At 37.6% G+C, this 27,514-nt stretch overlaps 1 protein-coding gene across 5 annotated transcripts in view; it reads left to right on the plus strand.

Annotated features, from left to right (window-relative positions):
- TNNI3K (TNNI3 interacting kinase) overlaps positions 1–27,514 on the plus strand; it is a 380,317-nt gene that overhangs the window by 122,836 nt on the left and 229,967 nt on the right. For all 5 annotated transcript variants that reach the window (XM_049879574.1, XM_049879578.1, XM_049879575.1 and 2 more), the window contains 2 exons: positions 15,920–16,018; positions 19,963–20,101. In XM_049879574.1, coding sequence (XP_049735531.1) covers positions 15,920–16,018; positions 19,963–20,101 — 238 coding nt within the window. The remainder of the gene's footprint in view (positions 1–15,919; positions 16,019–19,962; positions 20,102–27,514) is intronic.

The following is a 27,514-nucleotide window of genomic DNA, read 5'->3' on the forward strand; positions in this document are numbered from 1 at the left end:
TCCAACAACATTCTTTAATGAGATGGAGAAACAAATCACCAACTTCATATGGAAGGGAAAGAGGCCTTGGATAAGTAAAAGGTTATTGAAAAAGAACAAGGTGGGAGGCCTCACTCTACCTGATTTTATAACCTATTATACCACCGCAGGAGTCAAAACAGCCTGGTACTGGTATAATAACAGTTAAATAGACCAATGGAACAGAATTGAAAATCCAGACATAAATCCATCCACATACGAGCAGCTGATATTTGACAACGGCCCCAAAGCAGTTAAATGGGGAAAAGACTGTCTTTTTAAAGAATGGTGCCATCATAACTGGATATCTATCTGCAAAACATGAAACAAGACCCATACCTCACACCAGTCACAAAAATTAACTCAAAATGGATCAAAGACCTAAATAGAAAATCTAAAATGATAAAGATCATGGAAGAAAAAAATCAGGGCAACATTAGGCGCCCTAACACATGGCATAAACAGTATACAAAACATCACTAACAATGCAGAAGAAAAACTAGATAACTGGGAGCTCCTAAAAATCAAATACCTGTGCTCATCCAAAGACTTCACCAAAAGAGTAAAAAGATTATCTACAGACTGGGAAAAAGTTTTTAGCTATGATATTTCCGATCAGCACCTGAAATCTAAAATCTAAATGATACTGCAAGAACTCAACTACAAAAAGATAAATAACCCAATTAAAAAATGGGCAAAAGATATGAACAGACACTTCACTAAAGAAGACATTCAGGTAGCTGACAGATACATGAGGAAATACCATCAATAGCCATTAGAGAAATGCAAATCAAAACTACAATGAGATTCCATCTCACTCCAACAAAAACAATAAGGCCGGCATTAATCCAAAAAACACAAAATAGTAAATGTTGGAGAGGTTGTGGAGAGACTGGAATACTTACACACTGGTGGTGGGAATGTGAAGTGATATAACCACTTTGGAAATCAATTTGGCACTTCCTTAAAAAAACTAGAAATAGAACTACCATACGATCCAGCAACCCCACTCCTTGGAATATATCCTAGAGAAGTAAGAGCCTTTACACGAACAGATATATGCACACCCGTGTTCATTGCAGCACAGTTTACAATAGCAAAAAAAGAAGCAACCAAGGTGCTCATCAGCAGATGAATGGATAAATAAATTATGGTATATTCACACAATGGAATACTATGCATCAATAAAGAACAATGATGAATGTGTGAAACATTTCATAACATGGAGGAATCTGGAAGGCATTATGCTAAGTGAAATTAGTTAGTTGCAAAAGGACAAATACTATATAAGACCACCACTATTATAAGAACTCGAGAAATAGTTGAAACAGAGAAGAAAATATTCTTTGATGGTTACGAGGTGGGGGGAGAGTCAGAGAGGGAGAGAGGTATTCGTTGATTAGATAGTAGAGAAGAACTACTTCAGTTGAAGGAAAGGACAACACACAATACAGGAGAGGTCAGCACAACTGGACTAAACCAAACGCAAAGGAGTTTCCTGAATAAATTGAATGCTTCAAAGGCCAGTGTAGCAAAGGCAGTGGTTTGTGGACCGTGGTTTCAGGGGACATCTCAGTCAATTGGCATAATACAACCTATTAAGAAAACATTCTGCATCCCACTTCGGAGAGTGGCATCTGGGGTCTTGAATGCTATCAAGCAGCCATCTAACATGCATCAGTTGGTCTCAACCCACCTGGAGCAAAAGAGAATGAATAACACCAAGGACACAAGGTAATTATGAGCCCAAGAGATAGAAAGTACCACATAAACCAGAGACTACACACAGCCTGAGGCCAGACGAGTTAGATGGTGCCTGGCCACAACCAATGACTGCCCTGACAGGGAACACAACAGAGAACCCTTGAGGGAGCAGGAGAGCAGTGGGATGGAGGCCCCAAATTCTCGCAATAAGACCAGACTTAATGGTCAGACTGAGACTGGAAGGACCCCAGAGGCCCCCAGATTTTAGGTTAGCCCAGGACGGGAACCATTCCCAAAGCCAACTCTTCAGATAGGGATTGGACTGGACAATGGGATACAAAGAGATGCTCGTGAAGAACGAGCTTCTTGGATCAGGTAGGCACTTGAGACTATGTTGGCATCTGCTAACTGGAGGGGAGATGAGAGGGTGGAGGAGGTCAGAAGCTGGTGGAATGGACATGAAAAGAGAGAATGGAGGGACGGAGTGGGCTGTCTCGTTCGGAGGAGAGCAATTAGGAGTATGTAGCAAGGCGTATATACATTTTTGTATGAAAGACTAATTTGATTTGTAAGCTTTCCCTTAAAGCACAATAAAATTGTTTTAAAAAGTTGGTTACATGCACAATTATCAAATATGTCTAGCCAATGATTATAACTTGTCAGTCCATAGATCTGTTTCTTCAGAATCTACAAGGATTACTTTCTTAAACAGCTTTATTGAAGGATTATTGATACACAATAAAATTCACACATTTAAAGTGTTCAGTTTGGTAAGTTTTTATGAATGTAAAACAAAACAAAACAAAAAAAAAACATTGCCATCGAGTCAATTCCGACTCATAGTGACCCTGTCGGACAGAGTAGAACCGCTGCCTAGGGTTTCCAAGGAGCCCCTGATGGATTAGAACTGATGACATTTAACCACTACTCCACCAGGGTGTCCTTATGTATGTAAACACCTGTGAAACCATGAACATGAGCAAGATAGTGAACATAACCGTCACCCTCATGTACTTCCTCATGCATTTTTGTAATCCCCACCTCCCACCTCTCTTTGCCCCACCTCTAGCCACAAGCAATCACTGGTCTGTTTTTTTTGCTATACATTACTTCGCTTTCCTGGAATTCTACATAAATAGAATCATATGGTATATAAGTACTCATTTTTGCTGACTTTTTTGATTCAGCAGAATTGTTTTGAGATACATGCATGCAGTAGAGCCTACCTGTAATTCACTAACTTTTTTGCTGAGTAGCTGTCCATTGTATGGATACACTACCCATAACCAAAACCAAATCCAATGCCGTTGAGTTGATATTGACTCATAGCCACCCTATAAGACAGAGCAGAACTGCCCCATAGGGTTTCCAAAGAGCAGCTGGTGGATTCAAACTGTAAACCTTTTGGTTAGTACCAGAGCTCTTAACCATTGTGTTGTGCCACCAGAGCTCCGGATACACCACATTGTTTATCTAGTCACCTCTTAATGGATATTTGAATTGTTTCCAGTTTTAAGCTTTTCAAATAAATCTGCTATGAAGATTACTGTGCAAATCTGTGTGCAAGTCAATTCTCTTGGGCAAATACCTAAGAGAGGAATGTATCATGCAGCAGGTTTATGAATAACTTTTTTAGGAATTGGCAAACACTATTCCAAAGTGTTTTGTATCATTTTACCTTCCCATTAGCAGTATATGAGAGTTCCATTTCCTATATGTCCTCACCTGTGCTTGGTATGTTCAGTCTTTTAAATTTTAACCATTCTAATAGTTTTTTTTTTTTTTTTTTATAGTTGCGAAGTGGTATCTCATTGTGGTTTGAGTTTGCAATTTCCCTAAGGGCTAACGATACTAAGCATCTTTTAATGTATTTGTTTGCTACCTGTATGTCTTCTCTCTTGAAACGGCTTTTAAAATATTTTTCCCATTATACTACTGGGTTGAAAATGTCTTTATTTCACTATTGTGTTTGAAAGATATTTTCGCTAGGTAATGAACTCTAGTTTAACAGTGTTTTGTTTTTCTTTTTGTTACTTTAAAGCTATTTCGCCACTGTCTTCTCACTTGCATTATTTCTGATAAGAAATTAGCTGTCATTCGTGTCTTCGTTCCTTGGTATATGTTTTCTTTTTTTCTCTGTTTTTCAGATTCTTTATCACTGTTTTTGAGCAATTTGATCATGATTCATATTTTCATGGTGTATTTTTTCTCTGGGATTCTTGCAATTGGGGTTTATTGAGCTTCTTGCATCTGTAGACTTGGAGATTTCATGAAATTTTAAATTTTTTTGCCATTGTTTCTTTAAATACTTTTATGTCCCCCACCAGTTACATGTATACTAGGCCGCATGATGTTCTCCAAATCTCAATGATGTTCTTTTCATTTTTCTTTAATTTGCTTTCCTCTGTATGTTTCATTTTATTTTAAATATTTGTTCAATTGAGTAGATAAATGAATGAATGTACAGTAGTATATTCTAACTTTTGAGCTCTTTAACAGATTATGACCTCTTAGAAAACATTTGAAGCAGTATTTTATCACTCTTTCAATGTCCACCACAGCTAGCCTATGTATGATTCTGTGCGTGATAAGTGATAAGTCCACGAGAGCCAAAATATGACCTTGAGTATATCCAACCTGAATTAAGAAACCATCTCAAGAATAGATTTGATGCATTGAACACTAGTGACCAAAGACCAGATGGGTTGTGGAATGACATCAAGGACATCACCTATGAAGAAAGCAAGAGGTCATTGAAAAGACAGGAAAGAAAGAAAAGACCAAGATGGATGTCAGAGGAGACTCTGAAACTTGCTCTTGAGCATTGAGCAGCTAAAGTAAAAGGAAGACTTGATAAAGTAAAAGAACTGAACAGAAAATTTCAAAGGGTGTCTCAAGAAGACAAAGTATTATAATGACGTGCAAAGAGCTGGAGATGGAAAACCAAAAGGGAAGAACAAGCTCGGCATTTCTCAAGCTGAAAGAACTGAAGAAAAAATTCAAGCCTCAAGTTGCAATAGTGAAGAATTCCATGGAGAAAATATTAAATGACGCAAAAAGCATCAAAAGAAGATGGAAGGAACACACAGAGTCATTATACCAAAAAGAATTAGTCGATACTCAACCATTTCAAGAGGTGGCATATGATCAGGAACCGATGGTACTGAAGGAAGAAGTCCAAGCTGCTCTGAAGGCATTGGTGAAAAACAAGGCTCCAGGAATTGATGGAATATCAATTGAGATGTTTCAACAAACAGATGCAGCACTGGAGGTGCTCACTCATCTATGCCAAGAAATATGGAAGACAGCTTCCTGGCCAACTGACTGGAAGAGATCCATATTTATGACTATTCCCAAGAAAGACGATCCAACCAAATGTGGAAATTACAGAACAATATCATAAATATCACACACAAGCAAAATTTTGCTGAAGATCATTCAAAAATGGCTGCAGCAGTATATCGACTGCCAGAAATTCAGGCCAGTTTCAGAAAAGGACATGGAACCAGGGATATCATTGCTGATGTCAGATGGATCCTGGCTGAAAGCAGAGAATACCAGAAGGATATTTATGTGTGTTTTATTGACTATGTAAAGGCATTTGACTGTGTGGATCATAACAAACTATGGATAACACTGCCAAGAATGGGAATTCCAGAACACTTAATTGTGCTCATGAGGAACCTTTACGTAGATCAAGAGGCAGTTTTTCAGACAGAACAAGGGGATACTGGTTGGTTTAAAGTCAGGAAAGGTGTGCGTCAGGGTTGTATTCTTTCACCATACCTATTTAATTTGTATGCTGAACAAATAATACGAGAAGCTGGACTATATGAAGAAGAACGGGGCATCAAGATTGGAGGAAGACTCATTAACAACCTGCGTTATGCAAACGACACAACCTTGCTTGCTGCAAGTGAAGAGGACTTGAAGCACTTACTGATGAAGATTAAAGACCACAGCCTTCAGTACGGATTGCACCTCAACATAAAGAAAACAAAAATCCTCACAACTGGACCAATGAGCAACACCATGATAAACGGAGAAAAGATTGAAGTTGTCAAGGATTTCATTTTACTTGGAACAACAATGAACACCCATGGAAGCTGCAGTCAAGAAATCAACAGATGCATTGCATTGGGGAAATCTGCTGCAAAGGACCTCCTCAAAGTGTTGAAGAGCAAAGATGTCACCCTGAAGACTAAGGTGCACCTGACCCAAGCCATGGTATTTTCAATCACATCATATGCATGTGAAAGCTGGACAATTGATAAGGAAGACCAAAGAAGAGTTGACGCCTTTGAATTGTGGTGTTGGCAAATAATATTGAATATACCACAGACTGCCGAAAGAACGAACAAATCTGTCTTGGAGGAAGTGCAGCCAGAACGCTCCTTAGAGGCAAGGATGGCGAAACTGCATCTTACATACTTTGGACATGTTGTCAGGAGGGATCAGTCCCTGGAGAAGGACATCATGCTTGGCAGAGTACTGGGTCAGCAGAAAAGAGGAAGACCCTCAGTGAGGTGGATTGACACAGTGGCTGCAACAGTGAGCTCAAGCATAACAAGGATCGTAAGGATGGTGCAGGACCAGGCAGTGTTTTGTTCTGTTGTGCGTAGGGTCGCTATGAGTCAGAACCGACTCGACGGCACCTAACAACAACAACAACTAACCTTTGCTAACTTGATTTATTCTTCTCTAATTCTAGTCATTCTTTGGGGGGAGGGAGCCCTGGTGGTGCAGGGGCTAAGAGTTCAACTGCTAACCAAAAGGTCGGCAGTTTGAATCTACCAGCTGCTGTTTGGAAACCCTATGGGGCAGTTCTACTCCATCCTGTAGGGTCACTATGAGTCAGAATTGACTCGACAGCAATAGGTAGTCAGTTTTTACATCTTTAATAATTTTTCTTGAAAAAAAATCTGTGTAATAACAAAAGAAGGCTTCTAGAAAGTCAAGGTAAGCTTCAAAAAGTTTAACCAGGAATATGAACTCTTAAGTTTTACATATTGCCAGAAACTATGAAATTCACACAAGGGAGAACCAATGATGGATTTTTTTCCCTGTCTTTTGGGAAAAAGAACTTAATAACAGAAGTTTATTTACAATCATAGCTGCAAAATTGCCTCTAGGAAACTTCTTTTTATTTTCAGTGTAGGCTTCTATCTATGACTAACCAGTATTTGTCTTAAGTTAGCATGACCAATGGAGTGGTTAATACGTTTACCACCATTCTGCTTACCATTTTCTGTCTTGATAATAGGTCTCTAACTAGAAGATACAAAAAAAAAAAAAAAGTTTTTTTTTTTTAACTAGAAGATGTGTATTCTGCATTTTAAGAAACTTCTTCAGAAAGCAAATTTTCTAATACCGATTCCTACTCCTGTCAATACATAGTGTTTCATGATCATTTGAAACATTTTTTGCAACCATGGATTTACCATTTAATTGCATCATTTATTCTGGCATTCTTGCAGACCAACAGTTACAATAGTATTGTTAAATAAAAAGCCTGTAGGATGCAACTCATTTCCCACATCTGCTGTCCTAAAATGAATTACTGTATTATTTTGTAGTTCATCAAATGGTGAGTTTTCTCATTTGATTAATTAGGAAGGTCAAAAAAAGGGGCTGTAAATATTCCATACGTGTTCTTGTAATAGGACTAACCCTTGAGCCAAGACTAAATTGTTGATGATGTCTTCCTTGTTTTTAAATTCCAGCTACTAGAAATTCATTAATCATTGACACGATTTTGTTTTGATAGAATTTTTTATTACTTAGCTGTGACTAAGAGGCAAAATATTTATGTGTTCCTTCTTATGTTCTATTTGTTGCCTTCAACTCACCTTCAAAGTTTAATTTTAAAAAGTTGATTTTTACATGGACGCAAAACACTTTTGTTTTTAAAATGATTTTGAGTAAGCGTTTCCTATGAGAAATGGAGGCACACGTAACCTGGGCTGGACAATGAAAGTTAAATGAAAAAACTGGTTGTCTGGGGATGCTTGCTGACAAGTGTCAGCTGGTACTCCTCCGTGATGGTAATGTCGTGGAGTAAGTGCAGTGTGGGTAGGAACTCCAGTGGGAGGGGACCTAACTGGTGGTCAAATTTTCAAGTTTCTGCAATTAAATATAGTGAAAAATGTAGGGCCTGTGACAAGATATATAAATAAACCTCATAGGAAAAATAAGTGTGGTTTCGAAATGCATACAACATGATGTATTCATAACATAGTGAACATTGAAAGACTGTTTTCTCACCCAGGAATTTTAAAATAAGACCCTCACATAAGGAAATACTCCAGAAATGTATCTAAAGAAGAAAATAGCACAGCAAGAGGATGAGTTTCTGGAATGCTCAGGAAATTTTGCCCCTGTTTTCTTAAATGTATCTCCTCCATGGGCATCCTTTGGAACATTCCTTTATTGTCTTCTTCCTTTATCAAGTACTCTTCTCTTTCCTTTGCTGGCTCGTCTCCTTCCCACTCTGTAATCCTAAGTATCCCACAAATAATTCCTCTTACCTTGGTGAAATGATGTTATGTCGTGGCTTCATTTATTGCCTCTATAAAATGATACCCCTTTTTTCTCCAGTCCTTTCCCTTATCCTGATTCTCCCAACTCTTCTTCATCCATAAACTTTTCTACTTTTGTTCTCATTTCCTGAGAGGTGATTTTGAACGTATATAATCTATAAAAAAATTCTTTTATTGTATGTATATGTTGTCATATCTCTAAGCTTTATTTCTACAACTTAAGAAGATGGTGCTTTCTTTTAGTTCCTTGATAGTATTTGTGGGGTCTTGTTCGGAGTCATTTTAAGACTAAATTTAATTTTAACCTGAGATAATAAGAGAAAGATCACATAAGAGAACCTCATTTCGCAACAGCCTGAAGAAACTGTTTCCAATAGGTTTTTGTGCTCAAATACTTAACTAGAGCTATGTCAGGTTAAAAAAAAAAAAATCATTATAAAAATAGTCGGCCGGTGTTATAGGTGAAAAACTCTGTAACTACATAGAGTTCTTACCTAACATTTGCAATGGATGTGAAGTAGTGACTGTATATATTTTCTAAAAAAATCCTACAGAAAATAGACCATCAAATCAAAATAAAGGCTTTGTAATTCTAAAGCAAATGCAACAATCTAAAATGCTTTCTCAGTAATATAAGGCTTCAACACAAAAGGCTAAGCAATTATTGGGAGCTTCAATTGACATAGCTCTTGGTTCAGTAGTTTGAAAACTTGAGAATTATATTCACATGTTATGTGAGAGATTGACCCAAGTGGAAGAAGCTTGTGGTACTGGATAAAAGCACACGGAACTGCCAAGGGGAATTAGAAAAAACTAGGTATTAGAAATGATTGATCTGAGAGACAGAAACTATAGGTGGTGGTTTCCCATCATAAATTCATGAACTCGGCAAAGTTTTCTCTTCCTGCTCATCTCCTCTAATGGACCTTTTCTTTTAAAGTCGTCCTTTTCTGACAATTTCTCACCATTATTCCCTTCTCCAGTCCCCTTATATGCTATGTTGTACTGATTCTACTATTGTAATATCTCTAGAATTTATTCTTCATCTTTAGTGACACTTACTAGTACTACTGAGTGTTTTATCCTTATCTCTCTCTCTCATTTTTTAACGTACTGCAAGAGCCTTCTAACTGATTGCTCTGCTTCCAGTTTTGCTCTCTGTTCAATGTGTTTGCAACACTTCAGGGATGAACAGAGAAAGAGGAACCTATATAGAGGAATAAGAAGAGAGGTAAGAAGAAAACTCAAAAATTGTTGTGTAGAGCAATCTAAGGAAGGATAGAATCTTAAGAAGGTGATGGACTATAGTAACAAATGCTGTAGATATGTTAAAGTAAGTAAAAGACCATTGGAATGGGCAAATAGGAGGTCTTCGACGTTATTTTCCAGAGAAATTTCCCTGGAGTGGTGAGATTTGAAGACAGATTGTATTTAGTGGGTTAAAGAATGAATAGGAGGTGAGGAAATGTGGACAAGTGTAGACTACTCTTAAAATAAGATTGTGAAGTTCAGGAAAGAGGGCAGTAGTTCATGAGGACAAAGATTGACTACTGGTCATTGAATGTCAGAACTGGAAAATATCAAATCTAAATTAACTTCCATATTAATGTCATTGGAATCATTTGGAATCGTTGAGGCATGGCTTTAGAAAATGTTTTTTCCTCTGAAGCTTTGCTAATACAGACTACTGCATTAAATGCAAATAGATATTGTCCCAGTATAGCCTCAGTGTTCTGTTCTCTGCAAGCCTCAATAATAAAAGTTAGATACAGGTACACAGATGAGACAATTGTGGCTTTAAACAAACCATAAATCTTGAGGAAAAGATTGATATAAATATAAATTTGAGGAAGTCTTTAATGAAAAAATAACAAATGAGATACCACTTAAAGCAAAAAAATATATATAATTTCAAACTGTAGATATTTATCGAAGGCTTAGGAGGTATAAGACACTATGTCTAATTTTGGCAATTTCAGCTGAGATCAATTGCCATTTTATTCCATCTAGGATTTACCTTATTCTACTTTCTTTTCCATACGGTATTCAGTTCTCCTTCATATGGGCATTTTTTCTCCTTCATTCCTGCCCAATGAATCTCAAAAGATGAGGAATAGAGGGGGTGTTAAATGGGACCAAGTCAAATAAGTCATAGTTGTACTGTAGAAAAACATTTAAGAAGCAAGCACAGTGAGGGCTTTTGCTCTTATGGGCGTTACTTTCAAAGTCTCTGGGATTTTGAAAGATAAGGTCTGGCTATTTTAGTTAGAAGGATCAAATCCCAGTGGCTCGGGCGGAAAATCCTTTTACCTGAAGTCAAAACGTCTTACACTTCATTAAAACAAGTTTTGAACATTAAAAAAAAAAAAGAAGAAGAAGTTTAAAATTTATATAAAAGTGGTTTAACGACAGTAATGATTAATGGGAAAGTTAAGTTGCCTGGATAAGTAATATAGGCATTCAAAAAAAGAAATGATCAATACAGTGAAATATTTGCATGAAGTTTTTACAGAGAACATAGAAACTGGGCTTGGCCTTGCAAACTGGGTAATGTTTTGTCAGGCAGAGACAGAGAAGGGAGGATATTCTAGGAAGAAAAGGCAGTATATGCAAATAAATGTTTAAAATTATGACCTAGAAATCCAAGGGACTTCACTTGGATATTTGCAGGTATTATCTGGTAAACAAAAATATCTGCAATACTAATTTATATAGTAATTGCCCTAATATCAAAATAAAGAGTTCTGATCCATTTCTTGTGCTCATAAAACGACCGCTTAATGGGAGGTATAAGCAGTTTATCTTTCCATCAAGGAAAGATACCACGTCATCAGTCCAGGCTATCTTAGCTCTATAATAATGATAATAATAATTACAAATTGAGCCCTTGCCACTGATTTAAATGTTGGTTATATAAATCTAATATTTCCATATCCATTGCCACTGAGTCAATTCCAACTCATAGCGATGATACAGGGCAGAGTAGAACTGCCTCATAGGTTTCCAAGCCTGTAATCTCTACGGAAGCAGGCTTCCACATCTTTCTCCCACCAAGTAGTAGGCGAACACTTAACCACTGTACCACCAAGGCTCCTCAATCAAATTACGTTGTTGTTTTAAGAGTCAGTTCCAACTCATAGTGACCCTATGTACAACAGAACGAAATACTGCCTGGTCCTGTGCCATCCTCATAATCATTGTTATGCTTGAGCCCATTGTTGCAGCCACTGTGTCAGTTCATCTCACTGAGGGCCTTCCTCTTTTTCGCTGACCCTCTACTAAGCATGATGTCCTTCTCCAGGGACTGATGACTCCTGATAACACGTCCAAATTATGTGATAAGTCCTGCCATCCTTGCCTCTAAGGAGCATTCTGGCTGTATTTCTTCCAAGACAGATTTTTTCTTTCTTTTGGCAGTCCATGGTATATTCAACATTCTTCATCAACACCATAATTCAAAGGTGTTAATTCTTCTTCAGTCTTCCTTATTCATTGTCCAGTTTTCATATGCATATGAAGCAATTGAAAACACCATGGCTTGGGTCAGGGGCACCTTAGTCCTTAAAGTGACATCATTGCTTTTGAACACTTTAAACAGGTGTTTTTCAGCAGATTTGCCCAATGTAATGCGTGGTTTGATTTCTTGACTGCTGCTTCCATGGGTGTTGATTGTGGATCCAAGTAAAATGAAATTCTTGACAACTTCCATCTTTTCTCTGTTTATCATGATGTTGCTTATTGGTCCAGTTGTGAGGATTTTTGTTTTCTTTATGTTGAGGTGTAATCCATACTGAAGGCTGTGGTCTTTGATCTTCATCAGTATGTACTTCAAGTCCCTCTTCACTATCAGCAAGCAAGGCTGTGTCACCTGCATAACATAGGTTGTTAAGCGGGAAGAGCCCTGGTGGCGCAGTGGTAAAGTGCTTGGCTGCCAACCAAAAGGTGGCGAACCCAACAATGGCTCCAAGGGAGAAAAATAGTATTATACTATAATACAGTTCATATCTTCAAAGAGCATTAAGATTATTAAGATATCCTTTCTGTGATAAAACTGTTTCTAGTTTATAATTTCAGTATTTGTTTTTTGAGGAAAAAAAGCAAAACCTTGCATTTTCTCAAGATTTTGTAAAACAATGAAATGTTATGCCTTGCAAAAAAAGCTTAATGGGATAATGTATATAAAACTCAAATCCTACTTCTGGGCATGGAGCAGGAACTTGGGGTTTGCTGAAGATTAATTTGAAATAAGTAATCGATACATGTCGGTTCAATTGAATTATTTAAAAATTCTATCATGTACTTTGGTCCTAATTAATAATTTTTAAATTCCCCTACAAATGATGGTATGTCTATCTTCCAAATTTTTATGTTTTGACCAAAAATACAATCCCATTCAACAATTATTTTGATGCCTATCATATACCAAAAAACCAAACCCCAAACCTGTTGCCCTCGAGTTAATTCTGACTAATAGCCATCCTATAGGACAAGATAGAACTGCTCTATAGGGTTTCCAAGGCCCAGCTGGTGGATTTAAACTGCCAGCCTTTTGGTTAGCATCCTATCATATAACCAAACCACCAAACCCACTGCTGTCGAGTCGATTCCAACTCACAGCGACCCTATAGGACAGAGTAGAACTGTCCCATAGAGTTTCCAAGGAGCACCTGGCGGATTCAAACTGCCGACCTCTTGGTTAGCAGCCGCAGTACTTAACCGCTATGCCACCAGGGTTTCCAGCCTATCATATAAAACTTACCATAAAATAAATTTACTCTGATTTCATGGAGCTTCATGTAGTGGAAAGTTGATTTCCTGGCTTTTTCAGACTCTGGGTAGGGGAAACATAAGTAAAATGATTTGACAGAAATATTTTTGAAGCCTGAATGTTTATACAAGTACATTTGTTTCAGCCTATATGACAGGTGTATTTGTATGTCACTATATACTATATTTTTTTTTATATACTATATTTATACAAGAGTACTAGGAGATGCTCTTTGCATCATGACTCAAAAAATCATAAAAGCCAATAAATGCATCCTACTCATATAAATGAAATGTAAAATTATTCAGATAATTTCAGTGTACATTGCTCTCAATGGTTAAATATTTCCTTGAATTTTAAAACAAACTAAAAAAAGCCTGCAGTTCAGTAATGACTGTGTGTGGTTTCATTAAAGCTTAACATTTTGACAGTTTCTCAGAAGGCTGATATCTCATAATTAATCAATGTTCATCCCAAAGGTTGGCCATCTGAATGACTGGATAGTACTAACTTAGGGGGAACATTTTTGCTTTGGACTATTTTTTGAAGTCTAAGAGCCATTATCTTTTGGAATGAAAGTAAGTTTAGAACCATGCCTAAGAAATTGGCTCTGTATGTTAACATTTGAGAGTTCTTTTAAAATAAAAATTCATGCTGTCTACTTTATTTTATGCTATATTTAAAATAAGAGAAATTTTTAAAACCTTCATCTACCTTGATCATTCATGGCTTCCTTTAAAGGTTCCTGAGATTGAACTTCTAGGCATGTGAAGCCTAAGATGCCAGGCACTTGATATAAATGGCTCTGGCATTTATTTTCAGGCTGAATCTGCAGGGTCTCTGCTGATAGATGGCTTCCTCTTATCTGGAATTTTTGAGTCAGTTCAGTTGCATAAAGGTTCAGAGACCAAGGTCATATCAGGAACATGATGGAAAGAAACTCTGAAATTAAACAGAATTCCAGTTCTGCCCCTTAAAGTCTTTATGATCTGAAGTAAAGTACCTAAACTCTCTGAGACTCAGTTTCTTCACCTTTGAAACGGGGAGAGTAGTGCCTACCTTTTGTGTTTGGGGATGAACTAATGAGAGTAAACATCAATTTTTATTAACGCACTTTGTATAAAACTTAGTATAAAACTGCTGTCAAGTTGATTCCAACTCATAGCAACCCTATAGAAAAGAGTAAAATTGTCCCCATGGGGTTTGCAAGGCTGTGAATCTTTACAGAAGCAGACTGCCACATATTTCTTCTGAGGAGCAGTTTGTGGGTTTGCCACCTTTTGGTTAGCAGCAGAGTACTTAACCGCTGTACCACCAGGGCTGCTCACACTTAGTACAGTCCCCCACATATAACAGGCCCTCAATAAGCATTAATCATTTATTTATTTTTGTTACTAGAAAACAGCTCACTTTATACAATTTGTATTCTATTGGTCAATAGTCTGCAATGTCCAAATATCAGCAAAAGCATTGTTTCGAGAATGCAGGGACATCTATACACGTGTTTTTCTTTTTTGGACCAAAGAAAATTTCAGGTGTTATCTTTTTCACAACAATTTGACTTAGTTCTCATGTTATGCCACTGTTTGAACGAATTATGAGAATAAGCATATACAAATAATATAATTATACAGTTTTAACTAATGTTTTTTATCTCATTACATTATTTGATGGATAAATAAACAAATGACTAAATGAATGAACTATTTAAGACTACAGAGCACTCAGAAACAAAGCTTGAGATAGGACACTAAGGATTCACTTCCCTTGTTCCATGACTTCTTGTCACTGATCCTTCCATGACCTTGAAAAAATTTCCTAATTCCCCTGGCTCTCAAATCTTTCCTCTTTAAAACTAAGGGTTTTAGTGGATGTTGTCCATGGCTCTCAAACAGGCAAGGAAACTTAACTTGAGGCAATTTGGTTATGGTTCTATGAGGTCTTAAATTCCACCCTCCTGTTTCTCTTCTAAGTCTATCAGACTTTTGAAAAATTTCCCAAAGAATTGCATGTATATTATTTGAGTAACTGAAGAATAGACAGTACATTAGGGAAATACAGAATGAAAATGAACACATGTAAAAGAAATTATTCCAATTTGTTATCTGAAAAAGAGAGACTTGGAAGTGGGTTGCTGAGAGGAAAAGAAATCTGAAGGGTCAGCAACTTAGTGGCCATCCTATGGTTTTCCATGAAGACAATTGGTGGATAGCTCCTGGTAGTGTTTTTCACTCATTCATTCATTCATCCATCAATTCATTCATTCAACAAATGCTTATTGAATAATGACTATTTGCATGGCAACATGCTAGACTGATATTACAAAGATGAATCTAATATAAACATTGTCTTTAAAGAATTTCTCTCTAGTAGGGGGGAGGAAGTATGTGCGTACGTAAGAAAACATTCTAAGCAACATGAAAGAAAGCTATATGAGATTTAAGAGTAAAGAATTAGCTTCATCCAGGTGGTTGGCAATAAAAGGAAGGAAATTAAGAAAATCTTGGAGAAGATTTTTCATTTAGACATCTGGAGAATCGGTAGAAGTGAGTTTCTGACTGAGGAAATAGTGCGAACAAAGGTTCAAAGGAGCAGAAAACTGGATGCAGTTTGGATTGCCTAGAAAATTGGGTTTATGAAAGAGAATAATGGGAAATATACTAGAAAGGATACGGTCAGAATGAGAGAAGCTTAAATGCTATACTGTGGGAGTTGGGCTTTTTTTTCTAGGCAAGAGTAAATCGTTGGAGGTGTTTGAGAAGAGGGCTGGAAGAAAGTTGTTTTAGGCTGATGACTCCTGAAGAAGAGTTGCATACGGTGTTTGTAAACTGAATTTTGATGGTTAGATGCCCTAAATGAAGCCCCTAACTGAGGTATCTTTCTTATTCAGGCTGCTGATGTGCTGCTGCAACACGGAGCTAACATCAACGTTCAAGATGCGGTTTTTTTCACCCCACTGCACATTGCAGCATACTATGGCCACGAACAGGTGAGTCTGTGCGTAGCATTCCTAAAGCACCACTTACATGGTCCAGGCTTTTGTTGAACTGCCCTAGCTTCAAATAAAACATGTGTAAGACATCCTTTGACTTATTTTTCCCATATTTTCATCAGTCCTCCCTTTCAGGAGATTGCAGATCTATATAAACATTGTAGCTTCCGTGTTATTCATTTTTTCCTGGCACTTCGGTATGCAAGGGAGGCAGTAGGGTATATTGGTAAGTGTGTGGCCACAGGAACTGGTCAGCCTGAGTTTGAAAGTGTGCTAGGTTTATGACTGTCGGTTATATAATTTCCTTCATCTTCAGTTTCTTCATCTAGGAAGTAGAAAAAAATATGAATAGTACCTACTTTATAGACTTGCTGTTATGATGAGATAATAATTCAAAGTGTTTGTCAAATGCTCAGTAAATGTCACTGTGATGATACTAATGACAAACAATAAAACAAATCATAAAATTCCCACTAACAGTTCTCTGGGGGAAAAACAAATTGTCTTGTGGAAGCTTTGTTTCCTGTTTCTACTGTCAAGGGTGGTAGGAGGCTAAATAATGGCCCCTGAAAAATGTTCATATCAAAATCTCTGGGATCTGTGAATGTTACCTTCTGTGGTAGAAGGGTTTTGCAGACATGATTAAATTAAAGCTTGAGATGGGGAAATTATTCTGGGATTTATGCCATCACAAGGGTCCTTATATGCATGGGGAAGAAAATCAGAGCAAGTAGTAGGAGATGTGATTATGAAAGCAAGAGGTTGGAGTGATGAGAGGAAGGGGCCAGAAACCAAGGAATGAAGACATTCTTCCTCATTTCATATCTCTAGGCTTACTCAATTATGGAGTAAATTAGAGAGTAAAACTTTACCTTTTTCCCTTCCTGGAGGCCACCGCACCACCTGAGGATCTCATGTTGAAAATCAAACTTACTCGTGTCTCTGTGCTGTTCTGGTCATTGTGCCTTTATTTCTCTGCTAACTGGCATATGCTTAGACACTCTTAGCCCTGTGAAGTGTGACCTATAGAAAAGGAAGATTTCTCATTTCATTCATGTGCTGCTCAGAGTGCACTGGAGTGCACCGGAGAGCTGGACACTGAAAATGCTTTTCAAATTACAGTGTCCAAAATCCCCAGTGATGGAAAAATTCCATACTTTTTACATTCAGGCACAGACAGGGTATGTCCAATGCACTTTATTTTTAGAGTCATCCTCTTTGGCGGTTAACTTCATCACCCAGCAGAAACATAAAGAGCCTCTACGCATGTTGAGTGGAAAGCTAAGTTTGTTTACTTTTTCCTGAATATATGGTCACAGACTTATAAAATTATGCTAAAATGTGGATGGCCCTCTTATGATAAGGGACTCACTTTCTGTGTGCGAAGGCAGCACATAAGTAATTTATGGATGCTGTTGTCATTTGCAAAAATATGCTGACAAGGAGAATGGTACACTCAATATATAAATGTGCCTAAATGCACTATGTTCCTTGCCGTTTGCTTATTTATTTGTTTTTAAGTAGAAGAGTAGATGTTTTGTTCCGAGAGCAATATTTCCTAGGTATGTAATAATAACATTTAATAGACAATCTATTTCAGAGATAGTTTAAATCTGTCCATTATAAAGTCATATAAGCAGAATTTATAGAGTCTGTGTAAGTGAAAATATCTGCTTAGGAGTGCAAATTTTTTAGACTTCTGCTCTTCTGATTTCTCCTGAATTAAGTCTTGATCTGCCTATCTGCCAACAAAGGGATAAAAAATACATATACTCCATGCTGGCGCTTCCACTTCTACTAACATTTTTTGAGAACCAGGCATTTTTCTAAGTGCTTTGCATGTAATTATTTAATTTCACAACAACTCTGTAAGCTAGAACTATTATTATTCCCGTTTTGCCAATGAAGAAACTGAAGTATCAGAATGTCAAATAATTTGTTCAAGGTCATAGAGCTAATAACACAAGGCTGATTCTCGTTGCTCTTACCTGCTGTATTCAACAGGAAATCAGTTTCCTTACATCCCACCCAGTGAATATTTTGCTGAGAATTTCTACCACATGTGTACTATACTCTTGAGGGATTTTTGCTCAAGTATGTTTATTTTCTGCCACATAGGAAGTCAAAGTAGTTTTAGAGCTTAATTCTCTTTTGTGCTAACAAGTCAGTGGTCAGGACAATAGAGGAAAGCTTCTGCAACTGTTGTTTTAATGGCGCAGAAGCATCCTAATTTACCTCTTGAGATCATTGAGGTGAGCTCTGAATTCTCAGGGGAGGCATTGTGAGGCTTGGAGAAATTATTTGGAAAATTCCTAAGTGAGTATACAAATGATCCTAAGGAATACCAGAAATTGCCTGAAAAAAACCCCAGGAAGACTCCTAAATACTCCATCACTTTGTCCCTCACTGCCTCTTTGGATATAGAGTCTCAGCTAATTGGAAAGATGCTGAGGGGCTAGTGTGGCTATCTCCAACTTATTCACAAGTCCAGAAAAGGACCCAGAATTCCAGGACCAATATGAACAGTGATGACATATGCATGGGACTGTCATGAAAAATAAGAATTAAGTAATCCACCACTGGCTTTGGCCAGAAGGAGACTTTGGAAAAGATTGTTCAAAGAAAAATATGGGTGGCTCTTTAGACAAGGTTATTTATGTACAATGAAGACCTGCATTATAGGATTTGATAAGAGAGTTGATAGAAAACAGAAGAAATGGCAAAAGCAGGTTTGCAAAGGCAAAAACATGCAGAGCAATTCTGATTTTTTCAAAGCCTCTTCATATTTTATCTGGTCATCACAATAACTCTGAAACAAGAAAGATAAACAACGTTATCTTAATTCACCAATAAAGACAAAAAAAAATTACACATTAAACAAATCTTGTCATTTGATCCTCACAACAACCCATGAAGTAAGTCTACTATTCCCATTTTACAGATGAACAAACAGGTTCAAATAATTTTATAAAATAAAAAAAATAACTAATATTCTCAAGGTCACGCAGCTACTGAGAATCAGAGTCTGGATTCAAACTTCAGTCTGTTTTACTCTGGACTTTAATTTGTTAACCAGTAGATTATGTTACTTCTTTACTGAAAAAAAAAAAAAATCATTCATTATAAGCTTAACAGCTGACACTGTTGATTGCTTACGCAAAACTATCGTTCCCACTACTGCCACCTTGCTTGCAGGCTCATGATTTTCTTCTTACTATTCAGTCTCCTCCTATCAGTTTGTGCTTGGATAATATGCCCCTATCCCCAGCCATTGTGGGTTAGATCTTGATTAGTCTAAGCCACTCACAATAAATATTTCCTTTTGCTGAGCAATAGGCTTATGAAGATGCAGAAGACAAAGTCTAGGGCAAGTAGGCGTATGGGGATGTCTTCTGGAGCAGTTTAAGGAAGGAATTCCTAGATTTAAAAAAAAAAAGAGGTTCCTTGTTCCAAACAGAAGAGGCGCTTTCTTGCTCTACTCTATGGACTTTGGTGTGTAATGCCTGGAAAACTGCAGCTCTCCTTCTACGGCGAGGAGATTCAGACTACATGTTGAGCATGGCAGAACAGAAAGGTGGAAAAAAACTTGAATTTTGACAATGTCATTAAGCTGTTTTATTAACCATCCCTGTAATTGTAACATTTGGGGACTTCATGTTCAGTGGTTATATCTACAGATACAGATATAGATGATGTAGAGATAGAGACAGAGACAGAAATAGAGATAGAGCCAGAGCTAGAGATAGAGCTGGACTTGAATTTGTTTAGGCCAGTAGAGTTAAGATTTTTTATTATTTGCGGGTGAAAATAATCTAAGAAAAAGCCTTAATGATACATCATCTTTTACATTGCTGAAAGCTTTTTTTTTTTTAACTTTCGATATCAATTTTAACTTTTTTTTTCTACTTTTGATATCAATTTCAAATGAATGGATCCTTTAGGTCACCCGGCTCCTTTTGAAATTTGGTGCTGATGTAAATGTAAGTGGTGAAGTTGGAGATAGGCCCCTCCACCTGGCATCTGCAAAAGGATTCTTTAACATTGCAAAACTTTTGGTGGAAGAAGGCAGCAAAGCAGATGGTAAGGTGATATTTTTAGAAGACCTTTGCAATTTCTTATTATCTGTATTATTTTTACATATGCTTTTTTTAGTTACCAAAGAATAATTTTGGTAGCTGATTATTCAATATTTGATTAATCCTGTATTCATGTACTACTTTATCTCACAAGTCATAATTTACTATTTTTAATGCATTTATTAAAACTGTATGCAAATCCTTCTTTACATGGTTTAACTCAATTCTTTTCCTAATTTTTTTTAGTTTTATCATGCTTTAAGTGAAAGTTTTCAAATCAAGTCAGTCTCCCATACAAAAATTTATATACACTTTGCTATACACTCCTAGTTGCTCTCCCCCTTAAAAAGACAGCACACTTTTTCTCTCCACCCTGTATTCCTGTGTCCCTTCAGTCAGCTTCTGTCCCCCTCTGTCTTCTCATCTTCCCTCTAGACAGGAGCTGCCCACATAGACTTATGTGCCTACTTTAGCCAAGAAACTCACTCCTCACCAGTATCATTTTCCATTTTATACTCCAGTCCAATCTCTGTCTGAAAAGTTGGCTTTAGGAATGGTTTCAATCTGGAGACCATGACCTCTGGGTCCTTCTAGCCTCAGTCAGACCATTAAGTCTGGTCTCTTGTGAGAATTTGAGGTCTGTATCCCACTGCTCTCCTGCTCCATCAGGGTTTCTCTGTTGTGTTCCCTGTCAGGGCAGTCATTGGTTGTACCCGGGCACCACCTAGTTCTTCTGGTCTCAGGCTGATGTAGTATCAGGCTGATATATTTATTTCTGTCTCTTGGGCTTATAATTACCTTGTGTTTTGATGTTCTTCATTCTCCTTTGCTCCAGGTGGGTTGAGGACAATTGATGCATCTTAGATGGCCCCTTGCTGGCATTTAAGACCCCAGACGCCACTCACCAAACTGGGATACAGAATGTTTTCCTAATAGATTTTATTATGCCAATTGACCTAGATGTTCCCTGAAACCATGGACCCCAAAGCCCTGCCCCTTATACTCTGGCCTTTGAAGCATTTAGTTTATTCAGGAAACATCTTTGCTTTTGGTTTAGTCCAGTTGTGCCAACCTCTCCTGTATTGTGTATTGTCTTTCCCTCCACTTAAAATAGTTCTTGTCTACTATCTAATTAGTGAATGCTCCTCTCCCTCTCCCACTCTTGTAACCATCAAAGAATATTTTCTTCTCTGTTTATCCGATTTCTTCAGTTCTTATAATAATGATCTCATATAATATTTGTCCTTTTGCAACTGATTAATTTCACTCAGCATAATGCCTTCCAGACTCCTCCATGTTATGAAACGTTTCACAAATTCATCATTGTTTTTTGTCAATGTGTAGTACTCCATTGTGTGAATATACCATAATTTATTTATCCATTCATCCACTGATGGGCACCTTGGTTACTTCCATCTTTTTGCTATTGTAAACAGTGCTGCAATGAACATGGGTGTGCATATATCTGTTCGTGTAAAGGCTCTCATTTCTCTAGAATATATTCCAAGGAGTAGAATTGCTGGATAATATGGTAGTTCTATTTCTAGCTTTTTAAGGAAGCACTAAATGGGTTTCCAAAGCGGTTATAACATTTTCTACTCTCACCAGCAGGGTATAACTGTTCCAGTCTCTCCCCAACCTCTCCAACATTTATTATTTTGTGTTTTTCGGACTAATTCCAGCCTTCTCGGAGTGAGATGGAATCTCATGGTAGTTTTGATTTGCATTTCTCTAATGGCTAATGATTGTGAGCATTTCCTCATGTATCTGTTATCGACCTGAGTGTCTTCTTTAATGAAGTGCCTATTCATATCCTTTGCCCATTTTTTAATTGGGTCATTTGCCTTTTTGCAGTTGAGTTTTTGCAGTATCATGCAGATTTTAGAGATCAGACACTGATTGGAAATGTCATAGCTAAAAAACTTTTTCCCAGTTTGTAGGTAACCTTTTTACGTTTTTGGTGAAGTCTTCAGATGAGCATAGGTGTTTGATTTTTAGGAGCTATAGTGGTGTTTGCGCATTGTTAGTAATGTTTTGTACACTGTTTAAGCCATGTATTAGGGCTCCTAGCATTGTCTCTATTTTTTCTTCCATCATCTTTATCGTTTTAGATTTTATATTTAGGTCTTTCATCCGTTTTGAGTTAGTTTTTGTGCATGGTGTGAGGTATGGGTCTTGTCTCATTTTTTTTGCAGATGGAAATCAAGTTATGCCAGCACCACTTGTTAAAGAGACTGTCTTTTCCCCCACTTAACTGGCTTTGAGACTTTGTCAACTATCAGCTACGCATATGTGGATGAATTTATGTCTGGATTCTCAATTCTGTTTCATTGGTCTATGTACCTGTTATTGTACCAGTATCAGGCTGTTTTGACTACTGTGACAGTATAATAAGTTCTAAAATCTGGTAGTGTGAGGTCCCCTACTTTGTTTTTTGTTTTCAGTAATGCTTTTCTTATCCAGGACCTTTTTCCCTTGCATATGAAGTTAGTGATTTGTTTCTCCAAATCATTAAAAAATGTCACTGGAATTTGGATCAGAATTGCATTCTATCTATAGATTGCTTTTGTTAGAATAGACATGTTTACAATGTTGAGTCTTCCCACCCATGAGCAAGGTATGTTTTTCCACTTAGGTACGTCCCTTTTGGTTTCTTGAAGAAGTGTCTTATAGTTTTCTTTGTATAGATCTTTTACATCTCTGCTTAGATTTATTCCTAAGTATTTTATCTCCTTGGAGGCTACTGTAAATGGTATTGATATATTTCCTCTTTGATGTTTTCTTTGTTAGTGTACAGGAATCCAACTGATTTTTGTATGTTTATCTCGTATCCTGATACTCTGCTGAACTCTTCTATTAGTTTCAGTAGTTTTCTTGAGGATTCCTTAGGGTTTTCTGTGTATAAGATCATGTCATCTGCAAATAGAGATACTTTTACTTCTTCCTTGCCAATCTGGATGCACTTTATTTCTTTATCTAGCCTAATTGCCCCGGCGAGGACCTTCAGCACAATGTTGAATAAGAGTGATGATAAAGGGCACCTTGTCTGGTTCCCGATCTGAAGGGGAATGCTTTCAGACTCTCTCCATTGGTTTTCTGGGCCATTTAGGATGATGTTGGCTGTTGGCTTTGTATAAATGTCCTTTATTATGTTGAGGAATTTTCCTTCTATTCCTATTTTACTGAGAGTTTTTATCATGAATGGGTGTTGAACTTTGTCAAATACCTTTTCTGCATCAATTGATAAGATCATATGATTCTTGTCTTTTGTTTTATTTATATGATGGACTACATTGGTTGTTTTTCTCATGTTGAACAACCCTGAATTCTGGGTATGAATCCCACTTGGTCATGGTGATTTTTTTTTTTTTTAATATGTTGTTAAATTCTATTGGCTAGAATATTGTTGAGGATTTTTGCATGTCATTTCATGAGGGATATAGGTCTGTAATTTTCTTTTTCTGTGGTGTCTTTACCTGGTTTTGGTATCAGGGATGGGCTGGCTTCATAGAATGAGTTTGGAAGTATTCCATCCTTTTCTATGCTCTGAAGTATCTTTAGTAGTAGCGGTGTTAACTCTTCTCTGAAAGCTTGGTAGAACTCTCCAGTGAAGCTGTCTGAGCTGGGGCTTTTTTTTGTTGGGAGTTTTTTAATTACCATTTCAATCTCTTTTGTTATGGGTTTATTTAGTTGTTCTACCTCTGTTTGTGTTAGTTTAAATATATAGTGTGTTTCTAGGAATTCATTTCTTCTATGTTTTCAAATTTGTTACAGTACAATTTTTCATAGTAATCTGATATGATTCTTTTAATTTCAGTTGAGTCTGGTGTGATATCACCCATCTTATTTCTTATTCGGGTTATTTGCTTCCTCTCCTGTTTTTCTTTTCTCAGTTTGGCCAATGGTTTATAAATTTTGTTTATTTTTTCAAAGAACCAAGTTCTGGTCTTGTTAACTCTTTCAATTGTTTTTCTGTTCTCTATTTCATTTAATTTTGCTCTAATTTTTATTATTTGCATTCTTCTGGTGTCTGAGGGTTTCTTTTGTTGCTCTCTTTCTATTTGTTCAAGTTGTAGGGATAATTCTTTGATCTTGACACTTTCATCTTTTTGTATGTGTGCATTTATTGGTATAAATTGACCTCTGAGCACTGCTTTCGCTGTGTCCCAAAGGTTCTGATAGGAAGTGTTTTCATTCTCATTGGGTTCTATGAATTTCTTTATTCCATCTGGAATTTCTTCTATAACCCAGTCGTTTTTGAGCAGGGTATTGTTCAGTTTCCAAGTGTTTGATTTCTTTTCCCTGCTTTTTCTGTTATTGATTTCTACTTTTATGGCCTTATGGTCAGAGAAGATGCTTTGTAATATTTCGATGTTTTGGATTCTGCTAAGGCTTGCTTTATGACCTGATATGTGGTCTATTCTACAAGAATGTTCAGTGTGTGCTGGAAAAAAAAATACACTTGGCTGCTGTTTGGTGGAGTGTTCTGTACATGTCTATGAGGTCAAGTTGGTTGATTGTGGCATTTAGATCTTCCGTGTCTTTATCGAGCTTCTTTCTGGATGTTCTATCCTTCACCACCAAAAGTGGTGTTTTGAAGTCTCCTACTATTATTGTGGAGCTATCTATCTCACTTTTCAATGCTGTTAGAGTTTGTTTTATGTATCTTGCTGCCCTGTCATTGAGTGCATAAATATTTAATATGGTTATGTCCTCCTGGTAGATTGTCCCCTTAATCATTACATAGTGTCCTTCCTTATCCTTTGTGGTGGATTTAACTTTAAAGTCTATTTTGTCAGAAATTAATATTGCCATTTGTGCTCTTTTTTGATTGAGTTGTCTAATTCTGTAATTTTATTGCTAATTTGCTGAATTTCTGATTGCTGTCTCTTTAGGGATTCTTGCAGCCTATTAAATTTTTCATTATGTTCTTGAATAACCTTTTTAGTTTCTTCAACTGCTTTATCTGTGTGTTCCTTGGCTTGATCTGGATTTTGCCTGATCTGTTTCCTGGTGTCTTGAGGTGTTCTGTATATTAATCTTCTGTATTCTACATCTGGTATTTCCAGGAATACACCTTCATCTGGATGATTCCTTGATTCTTTGTTTTGAGCACTTGTTGAAGCAATGATGGGCTGCTTCTTTATGTGATTTGATATTGCCTGTTGTCTCTGATCCATCTATAAGTTATGATATCAGTTTATTTTATGTTTGCTTACTGCATCCTAACTTCTTGCCTTGTTTTGTCTTGATATGCCCAAAGAGGCTGCTTGAGTGAGCTAGCTTGGTTATTTTTCACCTTTGAAGCTCCAACATCCTGTCACCAGATGGCTGTAGCTGTTATCATGTATATGAGCCTAGGAGTCCATTCACTTTTCTTGTATGGATTCAGCTCAGGTGTCCAGGTAGTTGGTCAGCAAGTGTGTGGTACCAGCTCTGTCCTACAGTCTTAGAAGGTCAGGGTTAATTAGTGTGGACATAGGTATCTGGTTGCAACTGGGGGTCACGCTCTGAGCAAGGCAGGGGGCAGACAACCATCCCCCGAGCATCTGCATGGAAAGTGTGTCCCTTTTCCCTGGAGTGCACAAGTAAGTGGGTTCTGCAACTGGACCAGGGGCACCCAATGCTTTTAGTTGTAAGGACTGGGAGGTATCACTTGTCTTTGGACCACTGTCACAGGTGCCTATGTGATGCGGGTGAAGCCAACCGTCCTTAGGCCCCTGATGTGGGTGGGTAAAGACCCTGTTTAATAGGCAAAGTGGTGTCAAACATCAAACACCCACCTCTCCATCACACAACTGAAACAGTTACAGTCTGCCAACAAGGGCCTATTCTCCTGAAATGGGCCCACACAGTTCCATGCAGGGGTGGAAGGTATTCAAAGTCCACAGACCGTTTGTGCCTAGACAGGAGCCACTTCTGTCCTGAGCTCCTCAGCTTAGTGGAGCCAGCAGATTATCTTTTCCCCCAGTTGTTAATTTATCCCTTCTCCAAGGCTGAGAGAATGGCTCAGAGCATGTTGCAGGACCTATCTGAGGCCCAGGGAAATCAACGGCCCCTGAAGCTGGCTGGGGGCTGGGGACACGGTAAAATAAACACAAGTACTTAGCTTTTGCTCAGAGCACCATTATTCTCTGGTTCTGGAGGTGTGAGTAGGCTGTGTGGCTCACTGCCTCTCTCTGAGGAAACCACATCTGGAACTTTACCGCCAGCCCTGTCACAGTTGCTCCAAGGGATTGTGCCTGAGAGCTCCCGCCAAGTCAGGACCGGCAACTCCTTACCACTTCTGAACCATCTCTCTTTGTTTTTATTCACTAATTCTATAATTGAGATAGAATTTACGTCCTGTAAAATTCTAAAATCTTAAGTGTATATCTCGAACATTTACTTATACATACACTGATGTAATCATCAGCAGATCAAGATACAGAATATTTTCCTCACGCTGAAAAGCTCTCTTATGCCCCCTCTCTAAATTACCTCCAGTACCAAAGGTTAATCAATACTTTGACTTCTGTTGCCAGAGTTTAAATTTTGTCTGATTTTGAAGTTCATGTAATTTGCTTACATAACTTCATGTAATTTTGTGTCTGTCTTCTTTTTGCTCAACAAAATGTTTTTGACTTTTACCCATGTCATCGTATGTATCATAGCTTGATCTTTTTTTATTGCTGAAGATGGTATGAATGTAACTTTTTTTTTTATCTTTTCTCCTTTTAATGGACATTTGAGTGCCTCTAGTGTTTGGCTGTTATGAATTTACTATTCTTATTCATGTCTTTTTGTGAGCATATGCATTCTTCTCTCTTAGGTATATATCTAGGAGTGAAATTATTGGGTCAGAGGGATGGTGTTGTTTTCTGTGTCTTAGGCTGGGTTCTCTAGAGATGCAAAACCAGTGACGTGTATAAATATATATAGGGACAGATTTATATCAAAGAAACGGCTCATGTGATTTGTGGAGACTAGAATGTCTCAAGCCCACGGATTAGGATAGTGGCTTCTCCTGATTCACGTAGCCACTGGGGCTGGTGAGCCCAAGGTTGGCAGATTGTAAAGCAGGGCTTTTGCTCATAGGCTGTGAATATCGAGGAATCCCAAGATTGACAGGCAAGACCACAAGGCTTCTCCTGATTCATGTAGCTGCAGGAGCTGGCGAACTCAAGATCAGTAGGTTGGGGAGCAGGGATCCACTCGCAGGCTGTGAAGGATGACAAATCCCAAGAATGGCAGATAAGCCAATATCTCAAGTCCCAAGAATTGGAGGTCAGAAGAACAGGGGGCAGCCGCAGGATCCAGAGTGAGCAAAAAGCCAAAATGCTTATATTTGGATGCAAGCCACACCCCCAAGGAAACTCCCTTTCGACTGATTGGCTACTCACAGCAGATCTCATCATGGGAGTGATCATATATAAAC

The sequence above is a fragment of the Elephas maximus genome, chromosome 3 (assembly GCF_024166365.1).
Source record: "Elephas maximus indicus isolate mEleMax1 chromosome 3, mEleMax1 primary haplotype, whole genome shotgun sequence".
Taxonomy (NCBI): domain Eukaryota; kingdom Metazoa; phylum Chordata; class Mammalia; order Proboscidea; family Elephantidae; genus Elephas; species Elephas maximus.